Source organism: Schistocerca nitens, chromosome 5 (assembly GCF_023898315.1).
Source record: "Schistocerca nitens isolate TAMUIC-IGC-003100 chromosome 5, iqSchNite1.1, whole genome shotgun sequence".
Lineage (NCBI taxonomy): Eukaryota > Metazoa > Arthropoda > Insecta > Orthoptera > Acrididae > Schistocerca > Schistocerca nitens.
Window position 1 is genome coordinate 827,315,340 of NC_064618.1, and position 27,278 is coordinate 827,342,617.

General features: G+C 46.2%; 1 protein-coding gene across 1 annotated transcript in view; it reads left to right on the forward strand.

The window, feature by feature from the left end:
• The window catches only part of LOC126260741 (uncharacterized), a 702,522-nt gene that overhangs the window by 11,580 nt on the left and 663,664 nt on the right, over positions 1 to 27,278 (forward strand). The window contains exons 2-4 of the mRNA XM_049958080.1: positions 2,897 to 3,014; positions 15,350 to 15,572; positions 26,155 to 26,271. Coding sequence (XP_049814037.1) covers positions 2,897 to 3,014; positions 15,350 to 15,572; positions 26,155 to 26,271 — 458 coding nt within the window. The remainder of the gene's footprint in view (positions 1 to 2,896; positions 3,015 to 15,349; positions 15,573 to 26,154; positions 26,272 to 27,278) is intronic.

The window sequence follows — 27,278 nt, forward strand, 5'->3', positions numbered from 1 at the left end:
GAACGCAGTGGTGCCGTGTGGAACCAGTAGGTTCAAATGGCTCTAAGCACTATGGGACTTAACATATGAGTTCATCAGTCCCCTAGACTTACAACTACTTAAACCTAACTAACCTAACGACATCACACACATCCAGGCCCGAGGCAGGATTCGAACCTGCGACCGTAGCAGCTGCGCGGGTCCGGACTGAAGCGCCTAGAGCCTCTCGGCCACAGCAGGCCGGAATCAGTGGGCTTTCGTGGATACTGCAGAAATATCAAAAACCTGCAATGTGTCCAATCTGACCCACTGGGCTGGGAAGGGTTAATTACTATGCACCCTATTCATGAATCTCATGTGCTCGTCGTTTTTAGAGTTCTGTAGCTCAACTGGTAGGAATGGAACCCTTACGGGATCACTTTCTTTGTCCACCTGTCTCTTATCAGTCTGAGCGATTATTTAAGACCCGTTTTCAATTTGAAATTTACGTCAGATACTTAGGTCTACGGTTCCTTGGCTGTGTGAAACTTCAAGCAGTCAAAAGATACAGCAATGTATGTCACATATTTCGATAATCGCAAACTCACTTATCAAAAACTATAAATGAACTACCTGTATATACTGAATTTGGGGGCGTAGCGGTAAAGCGAATGTCTGGAAACCGAAATATCGCGGGATCGAATTTGGGTCGAATCACGGATTTTTCATTTTTCTTTTCTAGTCTTCACCCCTCATGTGAGGAGTAACCAGAAGCAAGACGTGGTTCGTATACCACGTTCGACTGCACGTCTTCTTTCCCCATTTGTGAAACTGGCTAGGGGCACGCAAGTCGCCGAAGTAGGGTGCAATAAAAAGACTTGCACCGGCCAATGACTGCAAGAAGTAATTATCATCTACATACGTAATTACTGTTGGCAAGCGAGTTACACTCAGTCCTTGTGACGCCAATTGAGGAGTTACTTGATAGAGAAGTAGAGGGACCTTTCACGAAAACTGGTAACTGCTGAGAGAGCGGTGTGCTGACCACATGCCCATCCGTTTCCGCTGAAGCCTAAGGTCTGAGGATGACACGGCGGCCTGTCGGTACCACTGGGACTTCAGAGCCTGTTCGGACTGTGTTTACTTGTTTATTAACTTTGTACGGAACCCTCAAAGCGCGATTCGTACTCGCAGTTGAATTGTCCTGTTTTTTGTTTTAATTATTATTTTGTGAAAAATGTGTATTGTGACTCTCAGGACTACCTAGTTTTCTTCGCTGGAATGTTCCATCGAAGGTGAAAGGGGGGCGGAGCTAAGTCATAAAGGTATTCCGTATTGCAACCTTTCACGATAGAAATTCGCAGCAAGATGGCTGTGCAATAAAATACTGTTGTGTTCCGTGTATAGCGAAATCGATTGCCTGTCTAATTGGAGTATCACCATATATTACAAAAAAAATCCGAGTAGCGATGTAATGTGAGTTGTGTTTTTGGGAATTAGGGATTACTGCGATCTAACAAGGGAACCTCCCCATCGCACCCCCCTCAGATTTAGTTATAAGTTGGCACAGTGGATAGGCCTTGAAAAACTGAACACAGATCAAAAAATGGTTCAAGTCCCCTAGAACTTAGAACTACTTAAACCTAACTAACCTAAGGACATCACAAACATCCATGCCCGAGGCAGGATTCGAACCTGCGACCGTAGCAGTCGCACGGTTCCGGACAGCGCGCCTAGAACCGCGAGACCACCGCCGGCGAACACAGATCAATCGAGAAAACAGGAAGAAGTTGTGTGGAACTATGAAAAAAATAAGCAAAATTTACAAACTAAGTAGTCCATGTGCAAGATAGGCAACATCAAGGATAGTGTGAGCTCAGGAGCACCGTGGTTAGCGTGGGCAGCTGCGGAACGAGAGGTCCTCGGTTCAAGTCTCGATTGATCTGTGTTCAGTTTTTCAAGGCCCATCCACTTGGCTAAATCTGAGGGGGGTGCGATGGGGAAGCTCCCTTGTAAGTAAGAGTTGATACCGACACGGCGCTACAGTCCAATACCCAGAAGAGGGCGACGCCAGCAGGTGGCGAGTGGAGGGTAGTGAGCCGCGTCGGCGCGAGACGGGCGGTCAACTGAGGCCCGCAGGGGCGAGTCGTGCTGCTGCACGGGCGTGGCCGGCCGTCCGGGCTGAAAGAATCTGCCGCCATACAGGAGGGATGAGGAGACGCTGCACCGCCACGATCTTCACTGCCATGAGTCTGCCTCATTGGATGCCCACTGAACGCTCACTTTCGCCAATGAATATGCCCTTCCACCCCCACCCCCTCCAACTGTGGGAAAATACTACCATTAAACTACCAGTAGCCAGTCGTTACCGAATCCTGCCTCATTACAATGTTTAATCAGTGTATCTCGATTCTCCACGTGCCTCGTATCTATCGCCACAATCGGCCACCGGTGTCATCACTGACACACTGATGTCACAGAGATACCTCCAGACATCAGCCGAGGAACTCAGAGTACAAGTGAAAATTTTTCCGATAGTGTTTCCACGCTGTAAGCATAAACATGAAATAAAAAAAAGGCAAAAGATCGTCTCCTGTCCTAATTTATCTGTAGCCTAGTCTAAAACCAGCCTATTCCTAATTATCGTGACGTATTCTACTCCAGTGGTGGTGAAACATCTCAGAGAAAGGCTGGACACCCCAAACCGTCTCTCCACAGCGTATTGGCTGAATGACAAAAGATCGCCTTTTTTTTTTAAGAACTAAATCTCCTTGAAGTTCGTCGCGGCTATTCCTGTAGCAAACAATAACACCTTGAAAAAAAACTTGGTATCTTTTACACAAATGTCTCGACTGAGGAAAAGGTGCGGTGGTGAAGAGCTCGTATGTACACATTTATACCAGGGAGCCTGACGGGTGTTTGTTTTCGTTGTTTGCAGGGACGCATGACCTCAAAGGGCGTCCGCTGATCATGATCGACTCGCAGAGCGTCGCCAGGGCGTCGCTGGACCGCCACCAGGTGGCGACGCTGCTGCTCTACTACGCCTCCATTCCCACGTGAGTACCGCACGTGGCCTGCGCGTCAGTGTATTGGGTTCTTCGAACTAATCTGGTTCGATTTGTGGAGCTTGTGCCGAACGGTCTAATGCGCTGCAGTCATGGACTGTGCTGCTGGTCCCGGCGGAGGTTGGAGTCCTCCCTCGGGCATGGCTGTGTGTGTTTGTCCTTAGGATAATTTAGGTTAAGTAGTGTGTAAGCCTAGGGACTGATGACCTTAGCAGTTAAGTCCCATAAGATTTCACGCTCACACATGTGGAGCTTGTAATTACTAGTCAATGTTATAAATGTAGGTCAACTCCAAAAATAAGGTAAAAACAGCAACCAGACACTGCTAACAGTTCTCTTTACTGGGAAGAAGTAGTGCCGTGACCGCTTTCTAACCGATACGTTCATCAGCAAACGCCAGGTCACGTTTGAAATTGTATGTAGCTTTTTCTGTACGTACGACGCTGACTACTGTTCGAGGTGGCGCGAGTTTCTTGTGGTTATGGTGCCTTACAGCAGGTCACAACGTAAGAAGAAGACTAATTTACTGTAATTGGACCTAACATGGAAACAACTCTCTAACAAAGTAGCTTTCGACACAACGAGAACAGTCAGCGTCACATGTACAGCGCCTAAGTTACAAATAATTTTAAACATGAGTTGAATTTGTCGATTCAAAACCGGCAACGGTGCTACTTGCTCTTAACAAACTGCAGTATGATCTGTGACTGGTTGCTCTTTTGTGTTATTATAAGAAGTAACCGGTTTCTTACTCTTTCACTATTTGACAATGCCAGTTTTCGAGATAGTTGCATTTCTGAGTAGTATGCACGACTTTCGTTTGCTAAGATACTTTCTAACATATGTTGGCAACTCATTCAACCAGTGCGTCTTATCATGGTAACTCTGTCTATTGCGAAATATTGTGCCACCGTTTTATAACAATTTGAATGGCATTATAAGTAATTATTATGATTATAGATACACTGATCCGTTGCGTATGATAATGTTTTAATGCACAGTGTCTATTTCGGACGTAGCCTTACTACCTGCTAAGCTAAAGTAGCCGTTCCACTATCCTACTGTAGACTCTTACATGTTTCTCGATGAATAGTTTTGATTTTAATGTTCTACATGGGCTCAATGTCAGTGTCCCTTTATACGTCTGTTTATTTACGGTGCTCTGCAGTGCCTTTTTACACTTCGTTCATTCCATTTTTTTGACAAACACTCCCCCCACGAACCTGTTTTCAGTTTTCTCTTGTTTTGCATTTTTTTTTTAAAAAAAATTACAGTCAACTTTGGACTACGCTAAGCATCAGTCATTTCTTGTGCTTTTTCTTGCGTTCTTCCCAGTACTTCTTCATTTTTTCTGAGTGGGCTTCTTTACGTTCTTGCGACCAGGTTGTTCCCGTCTTCTTTGATTGCGTTCGGTCTTTGAATCCCTGTATTTTGTTGATGGCATTCCTATATTCCATTCTGTTGTAAACTGTCTCTGGTATAATGTTCATTTCTGCAATGTCTTCTTTTACTTCTTTCAGCCAGTTAATTTGTGTCTTTCTGCTTTCCATGTATTCCAGGATTTTCTTTGCCGTTCTTTCTGGTGCCATTCTTTTGACATGCCCATAGAAACTCAGTCTTCTCTTTTTAAAGGATGTTGTCAGTTTTTCAATTTTCTCGTATAACTCTTTATTGGATCGCAATTTATAATCTTGTCCATCCTTTTTAGGTCCTAAGATCTTTCTCAGTATTTTTCTCTCTTTTATTTCCAATTTCTCCAACAGACGTTTTCTGTTCAGTGGGATGCATTCAATCGCATACAAACTTTCTGGTTTTATTACCGCATTGTAGTGCCTGAGCTTGGCATTGATGGAGATCGACTTTTTATTGTATACATTTCGGCATAGCTGGTACGCCGTTTCCATCTTTATTGCTCTTTCCTGTAGTGAAACATTTGGTAACCCTGTCGGTGTAATCCATTCCCCTAGATACTTTTGCATTAGTCTTCGGATAAATCACTTCGGATGATCAAGTCTACAATCTAGATCGTAAACGAGTTCACATAAAAAAAAATCTGCGCAATGTTGTGCTAACCGTTGCCACGCTGTACCTAACTGCCATCAACTGGTAAGTAACTGCACGTGTCGACAATACTACTACGCTAAAGAGCGCCTATAAGAGGATATTCTTGTAAGATTTCAATTAAGAGGTACAAATAGAAACTATAAAATCGCCGAAGTGAGTGACTTAAATTGATACAGACCTTTTCTGCGTTTTACCTGCTGAAAATTTAACTAAAAAAAAGTAATAACTAAACATGAACTAACTGCAATTTAAGAAATGGATTGTAGAAGCTTCGTCAGTTCTTTAAAGCTTACAGCAACGACTGGCGAACTGCATGGGGGGGGGGGGGGGGGGAAGGAAGAGACGGAAAGGTTAATAGTAAAAATTATCTGTAGAACGAAAAACCAGTACAGGTTGCAAATTTTTACTTTTTATTCATTCCATGACTAGTTTCGGGCCGAGACTCATTTTCAAATCATCATGAACTCGTAAATGGCATTTCCGAAGATGTCAAAACTGTGCAATAAACATTTACAGTGCATACAGATAACTGTAAATGTTTATTGCACAGTCTTGACATCTCCGGAAATGCCATCTACGACTTCATGATGATTTAAAATGGCTCGTAAATGTCATTTCCGAAGATGTCAAAACTTTGTAGTAAACATTTACAGTGCATACAGATAACTGTAAAGTTTTACTGCACAGTTTTGACATCTTCGGAAATGCCATTTACGAGTTCATGATGATTTTAAAATGGGTCTAGGCCCGAAATTAGTCATGGAATGAATAAAAAGTAAAAATTTGCAACTAGGACTATGTTTTTAGTGGGAAAAACACTATTTCTGAGTGACATTAATAATCCCCTTTCCCATACCAGTTTCAGGAGGTTATAATGAACAAACATACCTTTCATCAAATGTTATTTCTACCCTGAGAACACATTAAAACGTAACAGAAATCTTATTGTTAATAATGTCTACGATCAGGGCACCCTCAGAAAGGCACATATTGTACAACTGGCATTAGGCTGTCGTCAGATCGTGTCCATTACTATTATCTATTGTTGCACAACCTCGACAGCTCTCTTAGTAATGTAAACACAACCCTAACTGCCGGTGCTCCAAGCACATAAGCACTTGCTATTTAAATTGAATGAGAAGTGCTACATCAACACGTATCAAAGAAACGGTATACTGACCTCTAGCACTGATAAAATAAGACACTGAGATAATAAACCACAAAAAATATGGTAGACTTATCTACATAAGGCAGTAATTAATCTTAAACAATTTCCCGAGAAAGGGCTCGTAGACCTATGGATACTTATTCCAGGTGATACCTCAGTTATGGAATTAGGGTTCTCGCTTGAACAACAGACGTGCGGTAGCGTTCTCGTTTCCCGCGCCCGGGTTCCCGGGTTCGATTCCCGGCGGGGTCAGGGATTTTCTCTGCCTCGTGATGCCTGGGTGTTGTTTGATGTCCTTAGGTTAGTTAGGTTTAAGTAGTTCTAAGTTCTAGGGGACTGATGACCTCAGATGTTAAGTCCCATAGTGCTCAGCGCCATTTGAACCATTTGAACAACAGACAGTTTTGTCTTTTAACACCCACATATGTTCGGGGGAATTTTCACCACTGTCAGTGGCTTCATTTTATTTTCTGTCGAATACGAACGCACTTACGACGGAGAAGCTTCACCGAAACGTGTCTGGACGTTAAAGAAGAAAATTGTCTTCGGTCAAGGCAGAATCCTGTTTGCATGATTGAATATTTGAAAGAAACCACAGAAAATATGGGAGCAGCAGCCACAAGATGAAATGCAGAAGTTTTGAGTACCAAGACTGACCGAGACACTGTTCGCGAGCATCCGTAAGATTGTTTGATTGGTTGGTTGATCGTGATGACTGGGTGTTGTGTGATGTCCTTAGGTTAGTTAGGTTTAAGTAGTTCTAAGTTCTAGAGGACTGATGACCATAGATGTTTAGTCCCATAGTGCTCAGAACCATTTGAACCATTTTTTTTGGTTGGTTGATTTGCGGGAGGGGATCTAACAGCGTGGTCATCGGCCCAACGGATTAGGAAAGTATGAGGAAGGAAGTCGGCCGTGCCTCTTCACAGGAACCATCCTGGAATTTGCTTGAAACGATTTAGGAAAATCATGGAAAATGTTAATCTGGATGGCAGGACGCGTGTTTGAACCGTCGTCCTGCCGAATGCGAGTCCAGTGAGCCACCTTGCTCGGTCAAGCGTAACATTTTGCTTCATTGATGTACATCGGGGCAGACTACTAGACTGAGTGGCATAAGTCACGCATATTTCTTTGCTGCACCAGAGGAAGCATGATAACTTGTTCAAGGAGAGAAACCTTGGTTCTTAGCAATCTGACTTGACGTCCACTTACTCTTACTGGGTGACCAGAGATTCATCCGCATGTGATCAAATGAACAAACTCCAGACGGTGCGCCGCGCGGGGTAGCCGAGAGGTCACGGGCGTCCTGTCACGGTTCGCGCGGCTCCTCCCGTCGGAGGTTCGAGTCCTCCCTCGAGCATGGGTGTATGTTTGTTGTCCGTAGCGTAAGTTAGTTTAAGTTGGATTAAGTAGTGTGTAAGCTTACAGATCGATGACCTCAGCAGTTTGGTCCCAAAAGATCTTACCACTAATTTCGAAAGTCCAGACGTTGCACAAGAGACAAGATGTGCATCACGGAGAGATGTAGTTGTTAAAATTCCAAGAGCGTAGGCCTTCTTTCGAAGGCGGTTCGCCGGCCGCTGGTGGCTGAGCGGTTCTAGGCGCTTCACTCTGGAACCGCGCGACCGCTACGGTGGCAGGTACGAATCCTGCCTCGGGCATGGATGTGTGTGATGTCCTTAGGTTAGTTAGGTTTAAGTAGTTCTAATTTCTAGGGGACTGATGACCTGAGATGTTAAGTCCCATAGTGCTCAGAGCCATTTGAACCATTTTTGAAGGCGCATCATCCAGCATATTGCTTCTACTGACACACGTCTCACGAAAGGACAGCGACGAGAAAATCATGGAGATTGCAGCTGATACGGAGACCTTCGCGAATAGGAGGAGATATTGGTATCAGATGTACCCTCCACCACACACCGTTAGGTGTCTCCCGGGGAATAGATGTAAAGCAGTCTCTCGTGATGAAATTAGGACCGTATCGTCGAAGGGAACACACTTAGGATAATGGGCCGCTTCGGATGTCGTGGGAGCGCCCCGCCCCCGGGCGGAATGAGATTTCCCGGTAAACACTGGAGCACGTGCGCGCGCGGTTTGGGCGGACACTCGAGACGGGGGGCGGCGCTTGGCGAACAATCGCCTGCCGTCGGCGGCCGAGAGCCGCAGTGTTGGTTCAGGCGCAACACAGCACAGCACGCCGCACCTCCGGTTGCCACGCGGCGTGAGTCAGCACACCTATCCAAACACGGCCGTCACCGACACGACATGCGCCTGTACGTGACGCCTGCCCGATATGAAATTTAAAACGAGCACAAAGGCGCAGTTTGTGTGCACTCGATAGCGTGCAGATAACGGTGGTCCGACCGTATGCAGCCGTTGTAAGCTCTTCTGCCAAAACTTCGTCGCTGTTCGTAGGTTATTCTCTGGTGATGATGATGATGATGATGATGATGATGATGATGATAGTTCATTAAATTTCGGGCATGCAACAGCGCAAATAAAATTTCCTCCACTGGTATTTCGGCCGCGTATCGTCCGGCCATCCACAGAGTGAGTCACAAGGCGGACGACAAGATGTTTTTTTTCCTTTATTATAATTTTAAAACCTGTACAACAGGTAGGCTGGCACCAGCATTCGACGCTGCTCTTCAGCCGTAGAGTAGACAATGAGAAAAAACATAAGGAATACACATAATTGACATAATGGTGGGTAATAAAACAGTAGACACAGAAACACGGAGCCGTTCACACTCGACGATAATCCACACTACAAACTGTTGACACGACGCACAAACACTGATGATTTCGATGGCACATGTGCCGCGATGGAGCGTGACGGTGAACACTAAACACAAAACACGACGGCACACACGAGAAACGCGAATGTCCACTTAACGTGTGCGAGTCCGGGGAACTGCCAAGAGGGAAAGAAGGGTGAGGGGGAAGGAGAGAGGAGAGCAAAGATGCCAGTGGCAGATGAGATGGGAGGAGGAGTGGAGGGACGGAGGTAGGGGAGGACCGGGGGAGGAGTGGGAAGAAAGGGAGGAGGGAGGGAAAAGGGGAGAGAGGGTGCCCAAAGGAACAAACACAGGAAGAGGGAGTTAGGATCAAAGTTGGTAGGAGGGGTAGATGGAGGGGAGGAGGGCATCATCAGGGAGGGGGAGCTGGCGGAAGCCACCTTGGGAGAGGGTGTGGAGAGTGGAGAGATGGAGAGCAGGTGGGACATGGAAGTACAGGCGCGGCAGCGGACGGGGGTGGGAGAGAATAGGGGAGACCAGCGGGTGAGGAGGATCGAGTTTGCGGGAGGTGTAGAGGATCCGTATCCGTTCGAGGAAATGGAGGAGGTGGGGGAAGGGAATTAGGTCGTACAGGATCCGCGTGGGGGAAGGGAGACGGATGCGATAGGCGAGGCGAAGAGCATGGCGTTCTAGGATCTGAAGGGATTTGTAAAAGGTAGGGGGGGTGGGGCGGAGATCCAGGCAGGGTAGCAAAGGGTAGGGCGAATGAGGGATTTATAGGTATGGAGGATGGTAGAGGGGTCCAGACCAGGTTCGGCCGGAAAGGAGCTCGAGGAGACATAGTCGGGAGCGTGCCTTGGCTTGGATCGTCCGGAGGTGGGGGTCCGGGAGAGGCGACGGTCGAGGGTGACACCAAGGTACTTAAGGGTGGGGGTGAGGGCGCTAGGACGGCCATAGATGGTGATGTAGAAATCGAGGAGGCAGAAGGAAGGAATGGTTTTGCCTACTATGATCGCCTGCGTTTTGGCAGGATTGACCTTAAGCAACCACTGGTTGCACCAAGCGGTGAACCGGTCAAGATGGGATTGGAGAAGGTGTTTTGAGCGCTGCAGGGTGCGGGCGAGGGCACGGAAGGCAGTGTCATCGGCGTGACGACAAGATGCCAAGCGCGGCCTTATATGCTCCACCGCGGCGGTACTGCGCATGCGGGTCACAGATGTTGGTCGGCGGCAGAGAAATACGCTTACACATGCGCCGCCTGTGGCGAAGGCGTACAGACATTCGATTCGCTTATCGATTTATGATCGGCGGCGATGACACCGTGACGACGTCTCTGCAGTTTAATTACCCCAAGAGCCGAATTCCATGCTTTGTCCAAATGAAAACGATTGTCTCTATTTATTAAATTATTGGCTAATCGAATCTCTATAGCTTCCTTGAAGACAGATTCCCAAAAAGAATAGATGCATGTTAAAATCTTCACATCACCGTAATTCATGGAATTCCCTGTATCAATACAATGTACGGTCACAGCTGACTTGTCTGGCTGTAATAAACGTGTGTATCTTCGATGCTCCACACAGCTCTCATGAACGGTGCGTGTTGTTTCACCTATGTACGACTTCTCACAATTTCCGCAACGAATTTGATACACACCAGCTTTACGAAGCTGTGTTGAGAAGCACTGTGTAAAGTGATCTTCCGGTCCCCCACGAGGATTGCAGCTTTACTCGGCTCTGTGAAGGACGATTTACAGCTTCGTAAAGCTGGTGTGTATCACAGCTCACAACAGCCTCTGAAAGACTACACTGGTGCGAATCTGCAACACACCAGATAACTTTAAACTAAGAGTTTTAACAATTTACACAAGTACACAAACTATGCACCCCCTGCAGGAGAGATGTAAATGGTACAAAACACTAACAATTAAAATATCAACCATGCCACCGAAGGTGCAACTTAATATTAACTTCTAAGAAAAGTCTTACGCTGAAAGGGTGGCAAGTTTATATACTAAAACGATCATTTAAATAAAAGCCCATGAAATGCAAACTTATATAAAATTCTACAAGGTTGGCCAAACAATAGTTAAGATGCTCTACGGTACACAGATACCGTCTCTCAAGACCATAGGCAATAATGTCAAAGTTTGCAAAGATCAAAATATGTTTCAGGTATTGCGCCGTTACGCTCCAAGCAATAAGTTCGTTAACACACCAAATCCGACAAACATGACAGAGGCAGCTACTAACGTACGGTAGATTGATAGTGATATTACCGAACAACCCGAACCGCAGGTTGCTCTAACCCGGCCCTACTCCACAAGGGAAAAACGGACCACGCAATTTATAAACAACCACCTTCCCAGAATGAGATTTTCACTCTGCAGCGGAGTGTGCGCTGCTATGAAACTTCCTGGCAGATTAAAACTGTGTGCCGGAACGAGACTCGAACTCGGGACCTTTGCCTTTGCCGCGAAATGCAAAGGTCCCGAGTTCGAGTCTCGGTCCGGCACACAGTTTTAATCTGCCAGGAAGTTTAATATCAGCGCACACTCCGCTGCAGAGTGAAAATCTGATTCTGGAAACATCGATGTCGATTTTTCTGATGTCTATCCCGGAGGGGCATTAAAAAAGAAGCAGTGGTTGGGAAGGGAGTGAAAGAGGATTGTAGCTTCTCCCTGATGTTATTCAATCTGTATATTGAGCAAGCAGTAAAGGAAACAAAAGAAAAAATTCGGAGTAGGTATTAAAATCCATGGAGAAGAAATAAAAACTTTGAGGTTCGCCGATGACATTGTAATTCTGTCAGAGACAGCAAAGGACGTGGACGAGCAGTTGAACGGAATGGACAGTGTCTTGAAAGGATATAAGATGAACATCAACAAAAGCAACACGAGGATAATTGAATGTAGTCGAATTAAGTCGAGTGATGCTTGGCAGAGACACATCACGCCAAAGCTACTTCTGTCCTTAAGTTTTGCACACCAGTGCGCTTACCGGCTACTCAAGAGAGCGAGAACCAGTGAGAAAACTGCGTACACGGCACGAGTGGAAGAAATGCGGCCTGCACCTGCAGGTGCCTCGAGCCGCGAGCGGAGGCGTGAGGCGCCGGGGAGTGAATGAATGGTGTAGCGGACGCCGACATCCGGTGTGGGGGCGTGCGGGAACAGAGGCGGCCAGAGCGATTACAGTTAGCGCCTGTTAGCGCCCAGGCCACGTGCGGGCCCGTCTCCACGTGCAGCCCGGCCCCGCGTCCACGTGCCGGCGGCGCACACGGGCCGAAGTCGTCGCCCGCACGAGGCGGTGCACACTTCGGCCCCCTCTCTCCTGGACCACGTCTCTCAAACACGAAGTTCCCCACTGATTCTGTGCCGTGACAATATTCAGAACAATTCAGTTGGAGTAGATTTTAGCATTTTAAGATCGAAAAAGAGGTAGTATAGGGAATGGGTACAGAAACTACTTCTTCTCTAATCAAAAGTATCCGGACACGTGTACGTAACGCAGAATCCACGTGTAATGTGGAATTAACAACTAGATGTCACGCGAGAAAGACCCGCCGATATAAAGGGATCTGGGGAGTATTGTGTTCATCTACATCTACATCCATACTCCGCAAGCCACCTGACGGTGTGTGGCGGAGGGTACCTTGACTACCTCTATCGGTTCTCTCTTGTATTCCAGTCTCGTATTGTTCGTGGAATGAAAGACTGTCAGTATGCCTCTGTGTGGGCTCTAATCTCTCTCATTTTATCCTCGTGGTCTCTTCGCGAGATATACTTAGGAGGGAGCAATATACTGCTTGACTCCTCGGTGAAGGTATGTTCTCGAAACTTCAACAAAAGTCCGTACCGAGCTACTGAGCGTCTCTCTTGCCGAGTCTTCCACTGGAGTTTATCTATCATCTCCGCAACCCTTTCGCGATTACTACATGATCCTGTAACGAAGCGCGCTGCTCTCCGTTGGATCTTCTCTATCTCTTCTATCATCCCTATCTGGTACGGATCCCCCACCGGTAAGCAGTATTCAAGCAGTGGACGAACAAATGTACTGTAACCTACTTCCTTTGTTTTCGGACTGCATTTTCTTAGGATTCTTCCAGTGAATCTCAGTCTGGCATCCGCTTTACCGACTATTAATTTTATATGGTCATTCCATTTTAAATCACTCCTACTGCCTACTCCCAGATAATTCATGGAATTAACTCCTTCCAGTTGCAGACCCGCTATATTGTAGCTAAATAATAAAGGATCTTCCTTTCTATGAATTTGCTGCACACTACACTTGTCTATATTGAGATTCAATTGTCATTCCCTGCACCATACGTCAATTCGTTGCAGATCCTCCTGCATTTCAGTACAATTTTCCATTGTTACAACCTCTGGATATGCTACATCATCATCCGCATAAATCCTCAGTGAACTTCCGATGTTATCCACAAGGTCATTTGTGTATATTCTGAATTGCAACGGTCCTACGACACTCCCCTGCGGCACACCTGAAATCACTCTTACTTCGGAAGACTTCTCTCCATTGAGAAAGACATGCTGCGTTCTGTTATCTAGGAACTCTTCAATCCAATCACACAATTGGTCTGATGGTCCATATGCTCTTACTTTGTTCATTAAACGACTGTGGGGAACTGTATCAAAAGCCTTGCGGAAGTCAAGAAACACGGCATCTACCTGGGAACCCGTGTCTATGGCCCTCTGAGTCTTTCGCCGCACAGTCGTAAGGGGTATGCTTATAGTATGTCCCTCGTCCGTTTATGCGATTATTTCAATCAGCACTGCTTGTCTGTTAGCACTGACGCAAACACCACTGCTCTCAGTCGTTGAGTGAAAGCCGTCGTCCACTTAGTTATCCGTGGTGAGAGGTGATGTCTGTGGCCGAGCAGTTCTAGGCGCTTCAGTCCGGAACCGCGCTGCTGGTACGATTGCAGGTTCGTATCCTGCCTTGGGCATGGTTGTGTGTTATGTCCTTAGTGTAAGTAAGAGTGAGCAAAGTAATGTGTAAAAATACCATGTAACATGAATGAAATTTTCACTTTGCAGCAGAGTGTGTGTCGATGTGAAACTTCCTGGCAGACTAAAATTGTGTGCCAGACCGAGACCCGAACTCGGGATCTTTGCCTTTCGCGGGCAAGTGCTCTACCGTCTGAGCTACCCAAGCACGACTCACGCCCCGTCCTCACAGCTTTACTTCTGCCAGTACCTCGTCTCCTACCTTCAAAACTTTACAGAAGCTCTGCTCCGAACCTTGCAAAACTAGCACTCCTGAAAGAAAGGCAAAGGTCCCGAGTTCGAGTCTCGGTCCGGCACACAGTTTTAATCTGCCAGGAAGTTTCACATCAACGCACTCTCCGCTGAAGGGTGAAAATTTCATTCTGGAAACATCCCCCACGCTGTAGCTGAGCCATGTCTCCGCATATCCTTTCTTTCAGGAGTGCTAGTTCTGCAAGGTTCGCAGGAGAGCTTCTGTAAAGTTTGGAAGGTAGGAGACGAGGTACTGGCAGAATTAAAGGTGTGGGAAGAGGGCGCGAGTCGGGCTCAGACGGTAGAGCACATGCCCGCGAAAGGCAAAGGTCCTGAGTTCGAGTCTCAGTCTGGCACACGGCACAGAGTTTTAATATGCCAGGAAGTTTCACTATGTAACATTTTCTTTCTCAGTTAAATACATCGCAGTTAGTAGGTAGCTGCTGCAAGCATTAATGTGTTTAGTGATTAACAGACAGTTTTTCAATGGTTTTGTTTTCCAAGAAATTGTAGCTCACTTCCTCTGCCAGTCCCTCTTCCACGAAACAGACACGAGTCGCACCTCCCCCCGCTCAGATCCTCAGCAACCTCTTGAGTCTATCCTCTACAGTGTACATATTGTTGGCAGATTACATACAAGGAAATTATTTTTACTAGTAGGCTAATAGTTTTCTGACGAAGCTGGAGGTGACGGAGTGGTTACCACAGTGGAATCGCATTCGGGAGGACGACGGTTCAATCCCGCGTCCGGCCATCCTGATTTAGGTTTTCCGTGATTTCCCTAAATCGCTCCAGGCAAATGCCGGGATGGTTCCTTTGAAAGGGCACAGCCGACTTCCTTCTCCGTCCTTCCCTAATCCGATGAGACCAATGACTTCGCTGTCTGGTCTCCTCCCCCAAACACAACAACAACAACGCTGGATTTTCCCACCTCCAGCCTACTGCCTTTATTTTAATGCTCCTACGGAGACGAGTCGAAGCTAATGCTTCCGGTGTGGAGCTGCTTCAAGACACGCGTTACACACGGAGTGTCGCTTAGGATAACAGAGGACGCGGTCGCGATGGGTGAGCCGGCTGCTGAGTCGTGGCCGTGTTGCAGGGAGGAGCGGCTGTCGGGCGGCGTGTGCGTGCTGGTGGCGTCCTGCGGGGGCGGCGAGGCGCCGTCGCTGGAGCTGGTGGACCAGGCGCTGTCGCTGCTGGCCGCCGCCGGCGGGCCCGCCGTGGGCTGCGCGCTGCTGTGGCGGCCCGCGGGACTCAAGGCCAGGCCCGGGCAAGCGCAGGCGCAGGCGGCCCCCGCCGTGCTGGCCTCCTCGGGAGTCCAGGTGCGCCCCGCTCTCTGCACTGCTTCCATCACACCTTGCAACTCAGCCTTGTGCCGATACCTTCATCACTCTTTACCTGTCACACCCACAATCCTCGATAATCCATTTCACTACCTATTTCTTTCCAAGGGAAAGACATCAATGTATGGTTATTTTAATTAATTTCATAGTCATAAGTGACAATATGAAAACAGTATTTCCCGGCAATTCTTTTTCCAGTGCAACGTCGTGTGGGATGTACAGGTTTCATAAGTTCCTCCAGGGTTAGACAAAACAACCTCGCAAAATACACTACTGGCCATTAAAATTACTACACCAAAAAGAAATGCGGATGATAACGGGTATTCATTGGACAAATATATTATACTAGAACTGACATGTGATTACATTTTCGCGCAATTTGGGTGCATAGATCCTGAGAAATCAGTACCCAGAACAACCACCTGTGGCCGTAATAAAGGCATTGATACGCCTGGGCACTGAGTCAAACAGAGCTTGGATGGCGTGTACAGGTACAGCTGCCCAAGCAGCTTCAACACATACCACAGTTCATGAAGAGTAGTGACTGGCGTATTGTGACTAGCCGGTTGCTCGGCCACCATTGACGAGACGTTTGCAATTGGTGAGAGATGTGGAGAATGTGCTGGCCAGGGCAGCAGTCGAACATTTTCTGTAACCAGAAAGGCCTGTACAGGACCTGAAACATGCGGTCGTGCATTATCCTGCTGAAATGTAGGGTTTCGCAGGGATCGAATTAAGGGTAGAGCCACGGGTCGTACCACATCTGAAATGTAACGTCCACTGTACAAAGTGCCGTCAATGCGAACAAGAGGTGACCGAGACGTGTAACCAATGGCACCCCATACCATCACGCCGGGTGATACGCCAGTATGGCGATAACGAATACACGCTTCCAATAAGCGTTCACCGCGATGTAGCCAAACAGTTATGCGACCATTATGATGCTGTAAACAGAACATGGATTCCTCCGAAAAAATGACGTTTTGCCATTCGTGCATCCAGGTTCGTCATTGAGTACACCATCGCAGGCGATCCTGTCTGTGATGCAGCGTCAAGGGTAACCGCAGCCACGGTCTCCGAGCTGATAGTCCACGCTGCTGCAAACGTCGTCGAACCCTTCGTGCAGGTGGTTGTTGTCTTGCAAACGTTCCCATCTGTTGACTCAGGGATCGAGACGTGGCTGCACCATCCGTTACAGCCATGCGGATAAGATGCGTCATCCCGACTGCTTGTGATACGAGGCCGTTTGGATCGAGCACGGCGTTCCGTATTACCCTCCTGAACCCACCGATTCCATATTCTGCTAACAGTCATTGGATCTCGACCAACGCGAGCAGCAGGGTCGCGATACGATAAACCGCAATCGCGATAGGCTACAATCCGACCTTTATCAAAGTCGGAAACGTGATGGTACGCATTTCTCCTCCTTACACGAGGCATCACAACGACGTTCCACCAGGCAACGCTGGTCAACTGCTGTTTTTGTATGAAAAAACGGCTGGAAACCTTCCTCTTTCATCACGTTGTAGGTGTCGCCACCGGCGCCAACCTTGTGTGAATGCTCTGAAAAGCTAATCATTTGCATATCAAAGCATCTTCTTCCTCTCGGTTAAATTTCGCGTCTGTAGCGTGTCATCTTCGTGGTGTAGCAATTTTAATGGCCAGTAGTGTATATCAGACAGACAGAAAACAGACATACATCTGTGGACAGAGCATCTATCCAAGTTTGTAACTGACATCACAGGTGCTCAGTATGGGCACTGTCCGTGACATCAACACGTGCTTGCAACTCACCGACGCTAATATCCGGGAAGGCGCGACAGCGGTCTCCGTCGCAAATCTGTTGACTGGGCTGCACACTTGCAGGCACAAACTAACTGTCGCCATCAGCAGTAGCAGACACTTACATCCCCTGCTGTATGTGGGTCGCCTCTATACTTTCCCATGCACCACGGTCTTCATCTCCTCACATCCACGTTCCCCCTGCATTTTTTCTGATGTCAACTATCCACTTTCCATCAGGTCGACGTCTCGTTCATTTCATACCACTTTGGTATCCAGCTGATTGTATTTCCCCATTCCGTCAACCACCCAGTCGCTTGACTGCTCATCTTTCCCACCTCCATTTCATTTTTATCATAATTACACCTTGAGCTATAATTCGCTGCCTGATTTACTTGTTGCACTGTGTGTGTGTCTCCTTCTAATTCCCAAACTGCCTCTTTGAGTTTCTTTCTGAACAACCCTCAGTTTATCAGAGGTTTCCGCATTAATAAAAGGCCAAGCGACAGTGCCGTCAATCAAAACTGGTGATACATATTGTTTATAACTTTTCTATTCCAACGCATCGTTAGCTTCGTCTTGAAAACTCATTTTGGTTTAATCGAAGATTTCCATGTCATTTTTACTATTCAGTTTTTTTTTCCTGTCTACAAAATCATTGCCTTCATCTGTCGTAAGTACTAAAACAGGTCAATTAGTTCTGTGACATCACTGTAGATTTCTACAGTTCTCTTTTCGGTGTGCTTTATCACTGTTACGTAAAAGTCTTCAATAAATAAAACTTGCTTATGTTGCTGAAAACTTGGATTTATGTTACTTACGGTAACCAGTTTTAGCCGCTCGCTTCATCGGAACTGCGTGATCCATACTAAGAAAGTCATCATTAGATTTGCTAAACTCACCATCAGATTTGAGAGTGACTAGATTGGATTGTGAAAAGAACATGGGCTTTGTACGGGCGCTGATGACCGCGCATTTGAGCGCCCCACAAACCAAACATCATCATCATCATCATCATCACCATCAGATTGAAATTTAGACGTGTTAACTTGATAATTTTGATACCGAAACGAGTCACAAGATGTAAAACACTTGCTGCTGGTGATCATTGAAGATGTTACAATGTTATATACGATTTTGTATTAATAATCTTTCTCTGCCTCGTGCATGCATGTGTGTGATGTCCTTAGGTTAGTTAGGTTTAAGTAGTTGTAAGTTCTAGGGGACTGATGACCATAGTGCTCAGAGCCATGTATTAATAATCGTTCATGGTTTAATATGCAAATTTTTGGTGGAAGGGACGAAGGAAGATCCGTGCTGTCTATGAACTGAAGAGCGAGCAGCGTTAGTGGCGAGGCAAATGGTGGTCTTCCCGGAAACAACCAGCCCTACACGAGCCCTACACTAAGAATCACACCATTAAACTGCGAGTGTGGAGCTACATAGATTCTCGTCTTAGTCCTCCACCTGCTTATTCTTATTCTAATATTTCGCCTGTATGGCTTTAAGCCAACTTCACAATGAGTTGAACGACCGACGCTCCAGCACTCGCTCCGTCCTTTTAAACTGTTGGACCGTACCACTGTGCATGCGGAAGCACACACAAGTGCCAGACGCATTGATCGGTGGAAAAGCAGTGCCATATACATGAATTAGATCTGTGGCTGTGCGGTCGATCGACACTGGGAAATCGATATATCACTATTAGCTGCACTGTCGCAACGTCTTTGTAGGTTTATTACAGAAAGCGCCCGGTTTCCGCGACTTGTCGAAGCTGATGCCGCTACCACTACAGGGTTATTACAAATGATTGAAGCGATTTCACAGCTCTACAATAACTTTATTATTTGAGATATTTTCACAATGCTTTACACACACATACAAAAACGCAACAAGTTTTTTTAGGCATTCACAAATGTTCGATATGTGCCCCTTTAGTGATTCGGCAGACATCAAGCCGATAATCAAGTTCCTCCCACACTCGGCGCAGCATGTCCCCATCAATGAGTTCGAAAGCATCGTTGATGCGAGCTCGCAGTTCTGGCACGTTTCTTGGTAGAGGAGGTTTAAACACTGAATCTTTCACATAACCCCACAGAAAGAAATCGCATGGGGTTAAGTCGGGAGAGCGTGGAGGCCATGACATGAATTGCTGATCATGATCTCCACCACGACCGATCCATCGGTTTTCCAATCTCCTATTTAAGAAATGCCGAACGTCATGATGGAAGTGCGGTGGAGCACCATCCTGTTGGAAGATGAAGTCGGCGCTGTCGGTCTCCAGTTGTGGCATGAGCCAATTTTCCAGCATGTCCAGATACACGTGTCCTGTAACGTTTTTTTTCGCAGAAGAAAAAGGGGCCGTAAACTTTAAACCGTGAGATTGCACAAAACACGTTAACTTTTGGTGAATTGCGAATTTGCTGCACGAATGCGTGAGGATTCTCTACGCCCAGATTCGCACATTGTGTCTGTTCACTTCACCATTAAGAAAAAATGTTGCTTCATCACTGAAAACAAGTTTCGCACTGAACGCATCCTCTTCCATGAGCTGTTGCAACCGCGCCAAAAATTCAAAGCGTTTGACTTTGTCATCGGGTGTCAGGGCTTGTAGCAATTGTAAACGGTAAGGCTTCTGCTTTAGCCTTTTCCGTAAGATTTGCCAAACCGTCGGCTGTGGTACATTTAGCTCCCTGCTTGCTTTGTTCGTCAACTTCCGCGGGCTACGCGTGAAACTTGCCCGCACGCGTTCAACCGTTTCTTCGCTCACTGCAGGCCGACCCGTTGATTTCCCCTTACAGAGGCATCCAGAAGCTTTAAACTGCGCATATCATCGCCGAATGGAGTTAGCAGTTGGTGGATCTTTGTTGAACTTCGTCCTGAAGTGTCGTTGCACTGTTATGACTGACTGATGTGAGTGCATTTTAAGCACGACATACGCTTTCTCGGCTCCTGTCGCCATTTTGTCTCACTGCGCTCTCGAGCGCTTTGGTGGCAGAAACCTGAAGTGCGGCTTCAGCCGAACAAAACTTTATGAGTTTTTCTACGTATCTGTAGTGTGTCGTGACCATATGTCAATGAATGGAGCTACAGTGAAATTATGAAATCGCTTCAATCATTTGTAATAGCCCTGTATAAATTAAATTCTTCGCCAAGCCAAGCGAATTTCAAGTGCCTGGTTGGCCACCAAGTCCCGAAAAGCAGAAGTAGACTCAAATATGTGTACGTTTTTGTACAACATAAAGTAACCTATTTCATTACAGTACCCTGCCATAGCCGTTTTATCGGGCTGTAAGAACCTGGTTTACCTGTGGTGTTCCGCACATCTGTCAGACGTATGTATGAAATGCCAAATTTGCAGGGATTCTTGATGCTCAGGAAGGATGGGGTTTACAAGATCGCCTGCTAACTTGACCTTTCGTACATGAGACAGATGACTCGTACAGTCCGTGAGAGACTTATCGACACCGTAGGTACAGCCAGCTCTTATAGCCTAATGAATTGGCTGTGGTAGAGCACTGTATTGATACGTATTATCACTCATGTTGTACGGATACGTCGTAATTTTAGCGTTTGCGTCGCTTGGCAGCGTCACAAGACATACGTTCAAATTGATCGTTGATTCCTTGACTCAGTTTTTTTTTTTTTATTACGGAGAGCACGCAGCCCTCTGACCGAACACCACTCAGCTACCGGGGGCGGACAGTGATACATCGACATCTCAGCGTGGATCGATCGCGCAGCCACAGATCTAATTCATGCATGCTGTACTTCTTTCTATCAACGTCTCTGGCGCTTCTGTATTCATGGCTGCATGCGCAGCGGCACTGTGAGCGAGTTTAAAAGGAAGGAGCGAATGCTGGAGCGTCAGTCAGTCTTTCGGATGATACTGAAGATGTGTGAACGACATACAAACGAAATATTATGGGACGAGGCGGAATTTATGCGGCTGCGCGTCCGAAATTTAACGCAACAGTCATTGCATCACGATGAAGTAAACATGCACGCTAAGAATTAAGTCCCCCGTCTAGCTGTACAGTGCAGTGGAACATGTGATGATTTACGTAAATTCTGTTGCCTGCCGTTTCTTGCATTAGTTGTATTAGTTGCTTATTTCTGTATTTAGCATAGTGTTAACGCATTTACTGAGAAATAAACACTGCCAGGGCGTGTCCACATATTGCGTCAAAACTAATTTGAAAAGACGCGCTGAAGAAGTGTTCGTATAAGTTTTGTGAAACAGCCTCTACGGCCTTAGTGTGACTCGTATTAGTGGTGACTCGTATTCTCGCTTTTCAGTTTGCAGACAGACTATACGATCAAATGAAACAATTTGGGGTAACAGAAAACCGCAAATTTTTGTCTATAAAAGAGTGTTATTAGTTGAAAAATATCCAAATGCTGATATTGAATACTAAAGCAAAATGCATGTATACTTGCCCTATTTAACACGTTGTAACAGGGAAACTAATTACCGTGCGAGTACCAAATTGGTAGCATTAATGTCCAGAGTATCAGGTGCATGATTTCCACATGTCATGGCACCACCGCCCGGTTCCAACCATGGCCACCAGGTGGCGTCATCAGTCATCGTGATTCATAGTCTCACACATGTGACAAGTCCACTTGTTGACGTGTCAACATGAGCTCGGACGAAAGTAGCAGGGCATTATTGGTGAAGCTCTACTATCAAAACAACACTAATGCTGCGGCTGCACTTGGAGAATATCACCGCCTGAAAGGATTACGGAAGGGTCCTCTTTCTCCACCTGGTATGCGGAGAACTGGGCGTCGCTCTGAGAAGAGGCCGACGACCCATTGCACCACTGGTGGTTGATGAAATGACTGTTGCTATAGCAAAACGTTGCGCGTAATTTCCGATTGTCAGGCAATACGCGTGTTGTCACGACTGTTGAACATCTCGTGCTCCAGAGGTACGGAAGGTGCTTCGAACCATTCTCAAATGGTATCCGTACGAGAACCATATCGTACAGCAGTTTGCACCACAGGACGCACAACGACGTGTTGACTTCTCGCTCCACTTTCTCGCAAGGAAGTTGATGAGGGCCGGTCCTGGGCCATCCTGTCGGCAGACGAAGCTCATTTTTCTCTGACAGTTGAGGTGAACACAGAGAATTGCCGAGTGTGGGGATCTTCACCTCCAGTCACTGTGCTGCATGAAGTTCCTCTGTGTGGTGAACGTGTCACCGTATGGCCTGGCTTCACGGCCCATTCTTTTTTGAACAGGACGAAAGACGTGCAGTGTGATTGGTCAGAGCTACTGCGATATGCTTCGCCAACATGTCATACCCGCCCTGCTGGAGAGAGACGCATTGAACTCGACAGTTTTCATGCAAGATGGGGCTCCAGAACACATCGCTCGTGAAGTTCACCTGCTTCTCCGAAACACATTTGGAAACGATCGGCTTCGCCCGCACGATCACCTGATCACACTCCCTGTGATTTCTGGTCGTGGGGCTGCCTGAAGGACAGGGTTTACCAGGGCAACATTCACACATGTGATAATCTGAAGCGCAGCATATCAAGAGAGATAACCAGCAAATCTATGAACATGCTTCGTTCTGCGGAGCAGAATGCAATCCTGCGCTGTCAGACTCTTCTGGACACAGACGGGCGCCATATTAAGCCCCTCTTGAAGCAGTAATGGTACCGGTATGTAATGGTGCGATGTACCGCAGCTGTACATTAAAAGTGTTTCAATTGAATTGTCCGCGGCTCGTGGTCGTGCGGTAGCGTTCTCGCTTCCCGCGCCCGGGTTCCCGGGTTCGATTCCCGGCGGGGTCAGGGATTTTCTCTGCCTCGTGATGACTGGGTGTTGTGTGATGCCCTTAGGTTAGTTAGGTTTAAGTAGTTCTAAGTTCTAGGGGACTCATGACCTCAGATGTTAAGTCCCACTGTGCTCAGAGCCATTTGAACCATTTTTGAACATTGCCATTCCGTCTCCCAAAGCCGAAAAACCTGGCGACACAAGGCTATCAATTTTGGTCCCTGTACAGTAATTAGTTTCCGTGTTGAAACGTGTTAAACAGGGAAAGTTTAATTACAACCACCCGGTATTATAAAACTGCCAGGTAAACATAGTCAGCTAATCAACCTGTTGTTGTGATCTTCAGTACTCAGACTGGTTTGATGCAGCTCTCCATGCTACTCTATCCTGTGCAAGATTCTTCATCTCCCAGTACCTACTGCAACCTACACCCTTCTGAATCTTCTTAGTGTATTCATCTCTTGCTCTCCCTCTACGGTTTTTACCCTCCACGCTTTCCACCAATACTAAATTGGTGATCCCTTGATGCCTCAAAACATGTCCTACCAACCGATCCCTTCTTCTGGTCAAGTTGTGCCACAAACTTCTCTTCTCCCCAATTCTATTCAATACCTCCTCATTAGTTATGTGATCTACCCATCTAATCTTCAGCATTCTTCTGTAGCACCACATTTCGAAAGCTTCTATTCTCTTCTTGTCCAAACTATTTATCGTCCATGTTTCACTTCCATACATGGCTACACTCCATACAAATACTTTCAGAAACGACTTCCTGACACTTAAATCAATACTCGATGTTAACAAATTTCTCTTCTTCAGAAACGTTTTCCTTGCCATTGCCAGTCTACATTTTATATCCTCTCTATACTTCGACCGTCATCAGTTATTTTGCTCCCCAAATAGCAAAACTCCTTTACTACTTTAAGTGTATCATTTCCTAATCTAATTCCCTCAGCATCAACCGACTTAATTCGACTACATTCCATTATCCTCGATTTCCTTTTGTTGATGTTCATCTTATATCCTCAAGACACTGTCCATTCCGTTAAACTGCTCTTCCAAGTCCTTTGCTGCCTCTCAAAGAATTACAATGTCGTCGGCAAACCTTAAAGTTTTTATTTCCTCTCCATTGATTTTAATACATACTCAGAATTTTTCTTTTGTTTCCTTTACTGCTTGGTCAGTATACGGATTGAATAACATTCGGGAGGAGGCTACATCCCTGTCTCTCTCCCTTCCCAACCACTGCTTCCCTTTCATGCCCCTCGACTCCTACAACTGCCATCTGCCATCTGGTTTCTGTACAAATTGCCACCTTCAGAATTTGAAAGAGTATTCCTGTCAACATTGTCAAAAGCTTTCTCCAAGTCTACAAATGCTAGAAACGTAGGTTTGCCTTTTCTTAATCTAGCTTCTAAGATAAGTCGTAGGGTCAGTATTGCCTCACGTGTTCCAATATTTCTAAGCAATCCAGACTGATCTTCCCCGAGGTCCGCTTCTACCAGTTTTTCCATTCGTCTGTAGAGAATTCGCGTTAGTATTTTGCAGCCGTGACTTATTAAACTGATTGTTCGGTAATTTTCACATCTGTCAGCACCTGCTTTCTTTGGGATTGGGATTATTATATTCTTCTTGAAGTCTGAGGGTATTTCGCCTGTCTCATACATCTTGCTCACCAGATGGTAGAGTTTTGTCAGGACTGGCTCTCCCAAGGCCGTCAGTAGTTCTAATGGAATGTTGTCTACTCCCGGGGCCTTGTTTCGACTCAGGTCTTTCAGTGCTCTGTCAAACTCTTCACGCAGTATCATATCTCTCATTTCATCTTCATCTACATTCTCTTCCATTTCCATAATATTGTCCTCAAGTACATCGCCCCTGTATAGACCCTCTATATACTCGTTCCACCTTTCTGCTTTCCCATCTTTGCGTAGAACTGGGTTTCCATCTGAGCTCTTGATATTCACACAAGTGGTTTTCTTTTCTCCAAAGGTCTCTTTAATTTTCCTGTAGGCAGTATCTATCTTACCCCTAATGAGATATGCCTCTACACCCTTACATTTGTCCTCTAGCCAACCCTGCTTAGCCATTTTGCGCTTCCTGTCGATCTCATTTTTGAGACGTTTGTATTCCTTTTTGCCTGTTTCATTTACTGCATTTTTATATTTTGTGTTTTCATCAATTAAATTCAATATTTCTTCTGTTACCCCTAGGATTTCTATTAGCCCTCGCCTTTTTACCTACTTGATCCTCTTCTGCCGTCACTACTTCATCCCTCAAAGCTAGCCATTCTTCTTCTACTGATGCAGTACGTTCGTGTGAATGCACGGAGTTGTGTGTGTCTGACAAGGGGAGGCCGCCAATTGTGAAATTCAGATTCGATTCATACTGCGCATAATAAAAGCTCATGGCCATAGGTGTAATGTGGCAAAGCACCAAGATGCACTTCTCAGCCGTTGTCGAGAAAATCGAGAGTTAAAAGAAACCGTTGTGGTGAAATACTCTCTACGATTTATAATCCCCTACAGCGTCGTGGCGCAGCGGTTTGCGCTCGGGCTCGTAATCCGAAGGTCGCCGGATCGAATCTCGCGCCATGCAACCTTTTTTTTTTAATATTTGTTTTTTGGGGTCTCTACTCTAATTCGAACGTTTGACTTACACTATACGTATTCCTTTCGGAATATCGTTTCTACGTCCGGCGACCTTCGGATTACAAACCCGAGCGCTTACCGCTGCGCCACGACGCTGTAGGAAGTTATAGGTCGTAGGGAGTATTTCACCGGAACGGTTTCTTTTAACTGTCGATTTTCTCGACAACGGCTGAGAAGTGCATCTTGGTGCTTTGCCACATTACACCTCTGGCCATGAGCTTTTATTATGCGCAGTATGAATCGAATCTGCATTTCACAATTGGCGGCCTCCCCTTGTGAGCCTAGCTCGGCACAGTGTTGGCGTGCGCCTGCGGCTCAGCGTGTGCTGTTACCCGTGTTGCAGTACCACGTGGTGTGCGGGGAGGAGGCGCTGCGTGAGTTCGTGTCGGCCGAGCAGGCGCCTGCCGTGTGCGGGGGCCGCTGCGACCACGACCAGCTCGAGTGGGTCGAGTTCCACAAGGTGGGTGCGGGCGCGGCGTCCGTCTCAAACTGGTCTCACTGTCTGACACATAACCATATGCTATCAACTATTACCCACTAACAGTTCAACTTGAAACATCCCCTTAGAAAAATTATGAATTACTGTGCTGGTAAACTACTTACGTTATTTGATGCATGACGAAAACATAAACATGCACGCTAAGAATTAAGTCCCCCGCCTAGCAGTCTGAACGTGCTCAGACATTTCTCTCACCAAACTGACACACAATATTTTAGCGCAACGCAATCTGACTTTCAATAATCCCTACAAAAGAATGGCCCTGACTGACAATAACCTATACCTTTCATGAATCACTTACCTCACAAAAATCTTCGTTACTCTAACTACTGCAATACAGCGAGCGCCAATACTGCCAGCTAAATAAAAGATTCTAACTACTGAAGGCACTAACTACTGATAGGCATAGTTAGCAAATGAAAGATTTTGATGGAGAACAAACAATGTATTAACCTTAATAATGTTCAGAAGTCATCATATATGTATGTAAGTTCATGATATACAGTATTACAAATTTACTCTTTCTGACGGACACACGTCCAGATCGTCCGCTCTCAAAATTCTGCCATCTCTCACCCCACATACGCTACGCGCTGTTCACCTCCAACTGCCCAACACTACACAAGCGAATAATCCAACAATGAGTCCAACCAGCCACAGATTGCACACAGCACCGTCAGTGATTTTCATACAGAGCGCTATGTGGCGTTACCAACATAAAAACCTAAACAGCCTACTTACAAATTGTCTGTTAATACTCGAGTTTACAAATGAAGAAGCATGAAAATATCTGAGATAATAAAATAGGTATGCATGAGCACGATTTTTTCAAATGCCAGTATCAAACCTCAATATACAAAAAAACACTGGGAAATTTACATGTACTGATTTATACGCTCACAGAGTAAGACTTCGTCCTCTAAGTTAGATAAAATTTCAAATTAATTACAACTTTTTTTAAAATTATT